The 12479-nt window shown below is 41.8% G+C and overlaps 1 protein-coding gene across 14 annotated transcripts in view; it reads right to left on the bottom strand.

Annotated features, from left to right (window-relative positions):
- NEDD4L (NEDD4 like E3 ubiquitin protein ligase) overlaps positions 1–12479 on the bottom strand; it is a 344838-nt gene that overhangs the window by 141044 nt on the left and 191315 nt on the right. For 6 of the 14 annotated variants that reach the window (XM_033424917.2, XM_033424919.2, XM_033424926.2 and 3 more), the window contains 3 exons: positions 11059–11140; positions 8263–8301; positions 5506–5559 (listed from right to left, as the gene is read on the bottom strand). In XM_033424917.2, coding sequence (XP_033280808.1) covers positions 5506–5559; positions 8263–8301; positions 11059–11140 — 175 coding nt within the window. Of the gene's footprint in view, positions 1–606; positions 1686–5505; positions 5560–8262; positions 8302–9680; positions 9827–11058; positions 11141–12479 lie in introns of those variants that run through there. The other 8 variants (XM_049697714.1, XM_049697713.1, XM_049697711.1 and 5 more) reach the window with 3 other exon arrangements.

Consider the following 12479-nt stretch of genomic DNA (forward strand, 5'->3'; position numbering starts at 1 on the left):
TGTGACTACGCTTGTTCAGTATTACTTAATGGGACAAAAAAACAAAGACGATACATTATATAACAAGGGCAGGCCCTCTACAGCTAAAGGCCATTAGGAAGAACTGGTCCAACTTGACATAACACTCAATTATTAAGAAACTAGACAAGTTTAGCGTGAGATCCTCTCACCTTCATTAGAACTGATTACTTTTTAAAGGCGTGTGTTGTCACAGGCTGTATCTGCAAGCAGTTTTTAAATGCACTTCCATCGTCAACACGTTGCGGCACTGCAGATTAACTTAAAAGTAATACATTTAAAAAATTCTTTTATTCAGAAGGGACGAAAGGGGTGGGAAGGGGTTGTCTGGATTTTTCAAAACAGAGTTATTCGACTTTGAGGATATTTGCTAAAACGCTAATTAGTTTCATGGACCTCTACCAAAGGCTGGACCACAAATCATGGTCCCAGAAGCCGGCCAAACATTAAGTTACACTGACCCGAAACAGGGAAACTCCCAGGAGGGAGGAGGATGGAGTTTATTTTAATTACACTGGAGAATAAGCTTGCTGGGCTTGAATCAGTCCCTACCAACCGGCCGGCACATGGAAACGCGCGCTCACTTACCGAGGCGCAGGCTCCCGTGGAACCAGGGCTGGCAGCGTTATTCTCCTCGGGACTCAGAGGGGCTTCCTCTGGCCCCCGAGTCACAAGAATTCTGAAATGCTGTTGCCCCGCATTTTGATCTTGCCTGATCTTAAACGTGCAGCCCTGACCCTGTGGCGTCCTTTCCACGGAGTTGGTCCTGTGGATTTCGGGAGCCACCCTGCGGCCCCGAGGTGGCGTCTCCAGGTGGCCGCGCTCTTCCGTGGGGCTCCCATGCTCGGCCCGGGGCTGCGTGGGGTATGAAGTGCTCCTCTCCAGACGAATGCGGGGATACCTCACCAACCTGTCCCCCTTGGTGCCAGTGAACCCGAAGTTGAAGTCACCGGCCAGCCCTGGCGCGCCGGCTTGCGGCTGCTGCAACTGGAAGACAAAGCACCGCTTCCCGGAACTTCCAGAAGCATCTGGAACATGCTGCAGGGACCAGCGCCTGGGCTCCGGCGCCGATGGGCCGCTCTGGCCGTCGGCCCCGAAGGGCGTCAGCCTCACCTGTCGCACGTCTGCACTGGAGGCGCGGTGCTGGATACGGAGCCTGCCGCCGCCCTCCCGGCCCCCGACGGCCAAGGGCTCGGCCTCCTTGAGGCGGTCGGGGGCTACAGGGCCCGGCACTTGGCGGCCACACATACCATTGACCTGCGGGCCCAGAACCCTTGCCGCTCTGGGAGGGGAGCTCTCGGGACTCCCGGGCTCCGGGGGCTCTGGACAGCCGCCCCGAGGCACCGAGCCCGCGTCGCCGTCCAGGGCCTCGGGCGGCCCGCACCCGTCAGGGGCCCCGTCGGCCGCCTTGCGCTGCAGCGAGATCTGCACGGACGAGCTCCGGGTGGGCCGCGCGTCGAAGGGGCTCAGGAGCTGTGGGATGAACATGGACGTGCTGCGCTTGAGCGCGCCCATGCCTCCCTGCAGGCCGCCTCCGCCGTCCTCTGCTCCATTCGGGGTGAAGGGGTGAGGGCCGCTCCGCCGCGGGAGCGTGTGGAATGCCATGAAGAAGTCGTCTTCTCTCTCCTGGTCTAGAATCTCTGATTCAGGGGCTGTGTTGCTGCGACCTGAGCCAAAATGAAACCGAAGCCGATGGGCCATGGTGCCCAGAGGGCCAGGGAGGGAGAGGACGAGCGTCAACAAGAAGCCTGGTGCTGCCAGAAGTCAAAAACCAAAGTCACAAACTCCAAGAAAAAGTGTCCCATCTGCCAAACCGTTAGCACTGCAGCACCAAGAGCGACAGATAGCAGAAATAACCCAAGTGGCAAGCGGCATTCCAGGCATGATTGGATAAGAGCAAAAAGCTCTCATCCACACTGTGACAGAGGGTAGGATGGCCAGAACCACATGACTGCGGTCTCCCCCTCCAATGCCAGCTTGTGGACTTAGTGGAGTTTTCCCCCCTCTCGCTCTCAATTTTTTTTTTTTTTTTAAACAGCAAGAGCCTGAAACAGCACCTTCCCAGCTGCTGCTTTTCCATCAGACAGGAGTGGCCCCAGCAGGGAGCTCTCACAGCTGACTAAGGCAGCAAACACACTCCAAGCCATGCTGCTATAAATCTAACCGCACGGCGCTCACCGGACAGTTCTTTCCGAACCAAGCAGGGCACCGCGACTCTCTCTAACCAATGTGAGAGAAACCTGGCATCCAACACAGAAGCACACGCAGTATATCCGCCCACTTCCCCACCGAACCAGATAACGACAAGCAAAAATGCCATGGCCGCTGGAAGGCTCTTTCACGAGCAATCGGATGTGATGCTCCCCTGTTATTTCTGATGTCATCACACTACCATGATGGCATGCAGACTAACAAAATGTACTATAAATACGATCACACGCCCCACAGGATGAGTGTCCCTTTAACACGAAATAATTAGACCATGATCTACAAGTAACAAAACAGCTAAATGGAGGGGGGTACAACTTACAACACTGCCAGTTAAGGTCTGCCTCTGGCTACTACAACATTTTTCATTTAAAAGATGGGGGGGGAGATGCAATCTCATACGTAATATGATTCTCAGACATGGCGGTACCAGAGGAAAGGAGCTCAGCTGGAGAAAACATTCTCTCCCCTATGCCAGACAGGAGAAAAAACAACCACCCTTGTGCCACCACCGCACCCCTCCTCCCGAAAGAAAGGGGAAGGAAAGTTGAAGAAGGGTGGGCATGTGGTTTCGGTAATAAATTAACTTAAATACCATGCAGAAGAAAGGCTGCCTGGAGCTGACTGTTTTCCGGTAAGAAGTCAGCATTATCACCCCAGTTGGGATACAAACATAGAATCTTGCTGTTTTTGAAGGGCCAAAAAGGACCTAAGCAATAAAAGTGAAAGTCCACGTTCAAAAAGCTGTCATCGGATTTGTAGCTAACTTGGACTATATTCTGTGTGTTTTAAACATACTCTTTTCCATGATCCAGAAACATCAGTTATTTAACAAAGAGGTTTATTTAGGAGGGAGTAAAAAATAGGGGGCGGGGGGTGGAACACCAAGCTGCAAAGAGTGACAAAAAGTTTATTTTAAAATCCGCAAAGCATGACTGTGTCAACAGCTCTGGAGTCCAGGGTGTGGAGCATTAACCTGTGTTTACATACATCCAAATCTGTTTTCTAAAGGCATGTGTTTTAAATGCCAAAAATGATCTCTATGAGAGAAGTGGAAGCCAGTTTGTTTAATGCGAAAACCGCCTAGCACCACTACAGTCAACTACGGTCACGGATAGTCTTAGCTGGGTTAAGAGCCAACAAAGAAAAAACCACTGCCAGCAGCATTCACTTCATAGTAACAACACTGCAGATGGCCTGGGGCAAAGCTAGGTACATAAAACACCATTTTTCAGATAAAGTTTGTATTCAAATGGGATTTCTTAGAGCTCTGCATAGATTCAAAGCCCTTTTGGGCTTGGAAGTATAGTTTAGGGCTCATGGCAAGGTCATCTCAACAACAGTCATTCTTTTAGATATTGGAAAACAAAATTTTTTACAGTGAATTTCCTTTAATAGAAGAAAAATAATGAGTTAAAGCCCATCTGACAAGAGGCAATTTTTCCTCAAAGTTGACCATTTCTTCACCTTGAAGTGTTATTATGCTCAATAAATGAGAGAGTAAGGATTAGTCTTGTGGCTGCATCTACGTCTCCAGGGACTTACTGTTACTCTGCTGAACATTGCTGAATTCAGTGTTTGCTGGATGAAAGATGGAGTGCTAAGAACTGCACCCTCAAGCAGAATTTCTCATTCGATTTAACAAGAAAATAACTGCATACACAAAGCAAAAGTGATTTTAGCTACTCAGTGCTACTAAGTATCACCTAAGGTACAAAATGTCCAGTTCAATGCAACCACCGAGAATCCATATATTTTACTAGAAAAGCTATCAGGATGGTGGGCCAGCATCTGTTGGCTTTCTAATTTGGAGAGTAACACAAGGCATAGGAGATCAAATATACTCCCAAATTCCCAAAGGGTTAAAGGCCTGGCTATTCACCACCACTGGCCTGAGACTTCGGAGACCAGCAGTTACATAACTACATAAGGGCTCTAGACCTCAGTTCTCTTTCTTCATTTGCAAGGACAGAGAATTAAATGAGTTAACATTATAAGGCTCCTCCAGACCAAATATTCTATTAAACTCAAGCTATTCAAAAACTTGTAAGTTTCAGTTGAATTCTGCAGAAAGAAGGGTCCATAAGAACACTTCTTTGAAGCAAATAATATACGGTTGGACCCTCCGTATCTGCGGGTTCCGCATTCATGTATTCAACCGACTCGAATCAAAAATATTCAGGGGAAAAAAATTCCAGCAAGTTCCAAAAAGCAAAACTTGAATTTGCCTCATACAGGCAACTATTTACATAGCATTTACATTGTATTGCGTATCATAAGTAATCTAGAGATAAATTTCAAGTATACAGGAGAATGCGTTTAGGTTACATGCAAATATTTCGCCATTTTATATTAGAGACTTCCGCACCCTTGGATTTTGGTATCTGCAGGGGTCCTGGAACCAATCCCCCCATGGATACTGAGGGACGACTGTACATAAGTTTCAGGGAAAGCAAATCTGAGTATGACTGACTCCACTGAGTTATAATACCACTTCTGAGAGCACCTTAAAACGTTATACATATCATAATAATATTCATTTTCATAGTTGGAACGCTTGGCTCATAGGTATCTGATGTATACATTCTAGGGAGTTAAATCCGGCAAAGTGCTTTAAGCCAGATTTGCTTCTGAAACTCCATTTCTAAAATGAAATGTAAGTTCTATCAGTTACATACATACACACAGGTATACCTACTTACCTATCAATCTATATAAAATGTATGTACCAGTTTTATGCCTCAGGCATATTTCTGGTTCTTTGAAGTTACTATCTATGAATTTCCCTCGAGAAAGTCCCACTTTTAAAAAACAGCTTAATTGTACCTCCTAAATATAGATTCACTTTTTGCTATATACTGTTAATTAGAGTTTTGTTTTCCCAGAGAGATTCATTACTGAACATGTCACAGTCACATGGTCTGGCTTATACATAAAAACCCTGAAAGGTTCATTTACGTGAGTAATGGTGGCGACAGATTTGCCTATCGTTTGTATCCCCAGAAGAAGAGCATAAATACATGGTTTGATAAATCACCAGTGTGACTTTCACAAATATTAACTACGATACAAACATACACATACACAAATTAATTGTCCTACCCATGTAAAAATGTTTGAATTATGAACACTGAACTAGTAATGGGACAAAAATGGTCTTATTGAGGGACATGTATACTGGCAGAAGTACAACATAAATACAGGTTTTTAAAAGATGCTGCTCTAAAAATTCAGGTTTTGAAAAAATGAAGCAAAAATTAAAAATTGGGACCCACTTACCAGTCTGTTTTCATCAAATACTTCAAACAAGAGTCTGTGATTAGATGGGTTTACCTATGAGGGACAGAAATAATATTTTTTAAATGGGCAGAAATAATTCAAGGAATGAAATAAGAGACTGAAAGAATAAAATGCTTTATAACACACCCAAATAAATTGTGTAATATAAACAATTAACCTGCTCTTTCATCAACTAAATCAAGTTTTCTATTATTGATTTCTATTATTATTCTATGTCTAATATTTAGACATATCAGAAGAATAAAACGCTTAATTTTAAGCTGCTTTTCTAACATAAGAAAGGATAATTCTAAGTAGTTTTTAACAGTTGCTAAATCTCCCCTAAAAAGGCATCCTTGTGCCTGTACACCAAAGGCTACATCCTCGCAAAGGTCTACGCCTGAGGAAATTTCTTAGGCCTAATAATAAAAGCAATGATAAAAAATAATGAAGAAAATAGTAAAAAGTGGCTCTTTACCATTGTACGAGTACTTTTTAGGCACTATCTCCTTTATTAAATATCAAAACCACATGATCTCGTTTATCTCAAAGCAGCCCTATGATGTATAACTGTCACCCCAATTTTACAAATGAGGAGCTGAGCCCAGCAGGGGAAAGTAACTTGCCCAGGAGCTGGTTATGCAGGGCAACCAGGAGCCCCACCAGGTCTGGCCTGCGAGTCTCCAGAGCCCATGGTTCGAGCCATTAGCGAGACAAAGAAATAAAAGATGGCCCCTCTTCCAGCAACTGTGGGGTCAATGTCAGAGATACTGGGCTTTCGATGTCTTTTTGCTTCTTTCTGTCTCTTTACCCAAACCTCACTGAAATGGCAGAAATCATCCTTCGGACTCAAGTGTTCAATGTCACTTAGTTAAGGACCAACCATGTGTGGGACATGGTGGGAAGTGTTCTCATTTCTATCATTGTACGTAAATCCTGGAACACAACCTTACCAAGTGAGGATTCCTCTCTCCTAGTGAGAGACAAGGAGCCTGTGGGGAGTGCGAGTCCTTGGGGGGGGGCCATCTCCAGGGTTGGAAAGGATGTAAGTGGTAGGACCCAGGTCCACCATCACTACGTAGAGGGAGGGAGAAGGGAATGAAATAACATTTGATGGTACAGAGAACACGACTTGTGCTTCTGACCCCTTGGCTTGCTCTTAGCCTAGTGATGGAGCAGGCAGGTGGGCAGGGGGCTTAGTGTCTGTTTGAAAGCTCAGTGAAGGGTTGTACTGCTGACCAGTGCATCCACAGGCTGTTGCAGAAGCCGGCATACAGTAAGCACTCAATAAAGATTTGTGCAATGAATACAACAAAAATGTTTTTTTAAATGCCCCCCCCCAAAAAAATAGAGTTTACATATATTTAGAGCTTATATAAGTTGAAAAAAACCTTGGATGTACTAAAATTTACAGAAATGTGGCCAAGGTGTTAAACTGAAAGAAGTCTAAGTAATTTGGAGTATTACAAGTGGAAAGCTGTATCTGAGAGTTAGCTACGGGCCAATAATATCTATCTGCCCCCATTACTTTTTCAGTCCTTCATGAAGTAATTTAAAATACATCTGGTAGAGGCTACACATAGGATCTCACCAAGCATTAAAATATCCATGCCATATTTTAGCTCTGAACATAATAGAAAACAGATGTCGTATATGGCGATCTAAGTTCGGAGCACATAAGACACCATTGTGATTGAAAGGAAGAAATCAGGACCAATTATAACGAGTCTAATGGTAATATTGTTCTTTGGAAAGCTACACGAATCAGAAGATCTTATTTAGAGCATTTCTGGAAGTAGAGTAGTTTTTAATATCACAACTATACAGATGATAAAAATTAATTCATCCTGGGCTTCCCTGGTGGCGCGGTGGTTGAGAGTCCGCCTGCCAATGCAGGGGACATGGGTTCGTGCCCCGGTCTGGGAGGGTCCCACATGCCGCTGGGCCCGTGGGCCGTGGCCGCTGAGCCTGCGCATCCGGAGCCTGCGCGTCCGGAGCCTGTGCTCTGCAACGGGAGAGGCCACAGCAGTGAGAGGCCCGCGTACCGCAAAAAAAAAAAAAAAAAAAAAAATTAATTCATCCTGAAGAGGAAAAAACCCTCTTTTCCATTAAATACCTGAGCAGCTTAATATTTTCAAAATTTCAGTACAAAAAAAAAGCAACTGCAAAAATTCACTGAATAGTACAGTCTCCATTAATTCACAGAATTCAGTCTCTCTACACATAGCTCTTCTAGATATTAAATATAAAAGGTTGAGGAAATCTACCTAATTTGGTGATATTTAAACTCCAGAAGCAGTTTTATATTACACACAAACTCACACTGAATCTTTGAATTGTAAAAATTTTCTTTCCTAATTGGAACATGATTGGCAACCTTTAGGCTTCTTTTTAATCATGTCGCTTCTACTGGGTTCGTGTCTCATAGAAATAAATAAGCTCTTGTTTTAATTATATTTTACCTTATTTTTTTTTAAAGAAAAACTTGCATAGAAAAGCTAAAATATGGTATTTGGATGACTTTCTTTTTGTTTCCCTCAAACATCCCAAAATGAAACAAGTCCAGATTTTGTTACCACTAGTCACAGTCTCTGAAAATTTGGGGCACATTAGGAAGCTACCCAACCATTTCTCCTCTTAAAAGGAATTTCATAATAAAAATTTAACAGATGTCACTCAATGTGAGTCTGTTGTGATAATAGATCAATCTAGTTATCAATAACAATTATTACCCCCCCCCAAAAAAGAAAAACTTACTCTAAAATAAAATTCTTCATTCCACTTTGGGTTCAGCGTCTGGAAGAGAAATCATCTTGTAATTTATTTTACAGTCTTTTGAAACATTAACAGTTACTAGTACAATGCAATCCACACAGTTGCTTAAACTTTTTCTTTCTCCCCCACTAAAAACACAGCTAAGAGATTTTCAAAATGGCAATAGAGGAAGCATTTAGTCAATTATCTGAGACTATTCTATCAATCAAACTAGATGGGGATGGGATGTATTTATGAAACAGATGATTCACAGGTAAGAAACCATAAATTTCATGCTATCAACCAGAAGGAATAATGTCAGGGACCTAACAAAGAGCCATCATCGTGAAAACAAAGATATTCTTCAAGAAATTAACACTGATACGATTATTCTATCAAGAAGGAAATGAACTTTGCTTATTTCCCTCAACCTGCTACAAATCTGTCTTGGAGAGCAAAGAAGCAGGTGGCAGGAGGGTGACAGTGTTCACTATTTATACAAAAACTGAAATCTGAAGACTATTTTATAAAGAACAATACTGATGATCAGATTATATAACATGAAAAAACTCTGCCAGTTATAAACCAAAAGTGAACTCTTTTCCCCCAAATAACCAGGTTTAAAAATATTCATCTACCTATCCTCCAATCCTCCTCTCTACCCATCCACACCCATCCATCCACCCATGTCCACATCAATCCATATAAATATACATCTCACAAGGACATGGAAAGATACTTTTGTCCTCAGCTTGGATAAAAGATGGACTACCAAACAGCCTTCGAAACTAAGATGAAACATACTATGGGAGAATACATTTACACATGTGTTTGTGCATTTGGACATGCATCACACTCTGAAATAAACACGTCTCTCAAAAATTCTATGTAAAAATTTGAGACTGAAAAATCACCACCTCACCAAGGACTACAGATATTTTAAACCTAGAATGCTATTTGTCTTTATCAATCTATTTCCTTTAAAAACTAGTGCAGGAAGCAGCAGCAAAAGAAAAGCAACACAAAGCACCATAAAAAAATAAACTGAATTTGTAAAACACTGAACTGGCATTAAAGAAAAAACAAAATCAGCAATTTCCCCACCCACAACTCAACGGGGCGTTTAACCCTAAATCAAGGGGTTTCACACTTCTAGCTGTGAATCGAGCCGGGGATGGTAACGAGTGAGAGGGCTGGGGGGAGGACGGAGGAGAGGTGGGAGCAGGCCCAGGTCCGCCACGGGCTGCAGCCGGTCCGGAGCCCAGCTTCAGGGGAATGCAGAGGGGGAGAGGCAAAGGACAGGTGAGGGAAGGAAACAGACAGGTGAGACCACAACACGCATGAAGGACCAGGCACCCGGCCACGAGGAGAGGACGATGAAAACAGTTCTTAAACCCCGGGCGCAGCACAGAAATACTAACCAAGAGGCTGGCTGCCGAATGAGGCAGACAGCGCAGCCCCGGTTACGGAGCGACACCCTCTACCGTGGAGCGGAGGGAGGAGGACCTCCCCTCGGAAGGAAACACATTTCAGTATCCCCGATCGCCGGCTGTGGTGGCTTTGGTGGCTTTGGTTCTCTGCTCCCTCCGTGTCTGGCAGGCAATCAGGTCCCCGACTGCCTTCCCTGCAAGGCGGGCCTCCCGCCCCGCTGGAAACTCAACCAGCGGCAGCGCCCAACAGGGAACAATGGCCTCCGTCCTTCACAGGAATCCTCCCCACTCATCAAAATACCGGCTCCCGTTCGCTAAACTGATTTTCAGTGCCAGTCGGAATGCCAGGTGGAAGACACGCTAGACTGCTGTGTCTTCCTTACAGAAAATGACCTGGCCGCAGACCCCTGGCGTCGTCTGCACGATGGCAGAAGAATTACCATTTTTTAAAAGCCATCACGCTCTCCAGGAACTGCTTATCACACAGAGTGTTAAAACTGTTTACCCCGCAAAGGTGGGGAGGGAAAAATAATAGGAATCTATAAGTAATACTGAAGCACAGATAAGAACAGTACTTCTGATAGAAAACATGCATCTTCAATAAATGCTCCAAATATAGAGTAAATATGTTTTAATATATTTATAGATAGATATACAGAAACATGGAGATAGATGAATTAAGATATAATTATGGATATAAATCTATGTTCCAATATATTTTATAGATGTATATAAAAACATGGAGATAGATGAGTTAAGAGATAATATGGATATATGTTTTAGTATATTTTATAGATGTATATAAAAATATGGAGACAGATGAATTAAGGTATAATTATGGAAACAAATCTTTAATGAAATCATAGGTGTAAAATTTAGAAAAGTGAAACACACACAAATGTGTAGTTTTACTGTTAATATTTTTTATTTGTTTTCGTGTAGCTAAGCAAGTATTTTGCTTCCTTTGGTAATACCTGTTATAAGTTAAACCATTCCCTTTGTGCCTACCAAATCCACAAGCCACTCCATTTCATTAAATGTATTTTAAATTGCTTTAAATTTCTTTTCATAAACTAACAAGCCAACAAGAACAAGTCCTTGTTTTGCTTTATTCTTTGCAGGGGAAAAAAATTCTACCTGTAATAATGCATATTTTAATACTGTTTTTATAGTCATTTAACTAAAAGCCAAAACCGGTATCTTGGGTTAACACTGAAAAGTCTGAATTGAATTTATAGATTTCATACTGAGAGATGCTTAAAATGCAAATACTGCCATCTTAAAATATAAACTTCTACAGAGCTCAGAGACATAATTTAATGAGATTTAATTATGACTTAAAAGATGTTTAATTAAGGATGGACCTTACCTTTTTAATTGTTTTCGTCTGTACCAAAGCAAGTTCTCTATTCTCATCTGCTACATACAATGAAAGTTTCACATATGGATCACTGTAAGAAAAAATAGGATTATACTTTTCATTTTAAAAATACAAAAAGGAAAGTAGCCATAACCTAACTGAAAATGCAAAAATATCACTTAATGACCAGCTTGTATAAATTTCACAAACTTAGCAGTAACATTTTTAACATGCTTGTAACTACGTAAATATACTGAGGAAAGTTTCTATCACCTAGAACCATGGATGTTTATTTAAAAGCAACAGCAACATCAAACTCGTATTCTAATTTTAAGGATCATCTTCTCTACTCTTAATGCAAAAGAATTAATCTCCCATAGTATTTTTTCTAAGCACAATCAGATTCTGAAAAGATCACAAGAAAAATTATTAAAAGGCATATAAAATTTGTTCAGACTAGTAAAATCTAGCTAGAAAATTTAGTTTGCATCTTATTTATATTCTGATTTCCATTACGTTGGTAAAAATTATTTTTCTTTCAGTAGAGGTAAAACAGGCATTGTTCATCTAAGTCAACATATATCATCTTATACATTAAAACAAAAACATACACACAAAAAAATTAAAGCCCAGTAAGTCAACAGAGTTGCCCAAAGTTACAGATTTCAGTAAAGTCTTGATTAAATTTCAGGTTTCCTGACTACAAGTTCCAGAGTTCCTATCATTTCCTTGGGAAACTGAAAACTTTTAGCCAGAAGTATATTGAAAGGATTACTTAATGTGAATTATCTACGAAGAGCCTGGTAAGTCCACTCCTCACACGTTCCGGAGGTGCTAACACTGGGAGAGCTCAAATCTAGTTAAACGATAAGAATTTGGGATCCAGGTTCTTCTGTTTGACACTTGAGATCCTTAAAGTCATAGGAAGGGCCTTCGTGTATTCAATCCCCCAATTTTCACTCATCTAATTATCGATAGTGGATGATTCATTTCTATCCAATTTCAGAGTTATCCTTTAGTAGTTATACATACCACGACCATTAACCCTTATTTTGCAACTTCCAGGGTATTTCTAAAGATTATACAGAGTACCATAAAATGCTTAAGACGATACTGGTGTTTATTAGATAGCTCAATAAATATGCCGTGAAATCCCTTAAGGAAAGAGAATGGTGTGATAAAATGCAAAGTTTAGTACTAACAGGACTATACTTGATATCCAAAAACAGGAATCAAAAGTCAGTGAAAAATACTGTTGGTGCCTATGTGTAGTATTTATCACCCGTAAGATGCATCTCAGTAGAAGCTACATCCCCCATCTCCTTAAACAAACACGCAAAAAAACAATAGAATTTTCTCAGTTATATTGAGTAAATATTTTTATTTTTAACATTCTGGTTTAGAAGAAGGTATTAGTCAACCCTCTGTCA

This window comes from Orcinus orca, chromosome 15 (genome assembly GCF_937001465.1).
Source record: "Orcinus orca chromosome 15, mOrcOrc1.1, whole genome shotgun sequence".
Classification (NCBI taxonomy): domain Eukaryota; kingdom Metazoa; phylum Chordata; class Mammalia; order Artiodactyla; family Delphinidae; genus Orcinus; species Orcinus orca.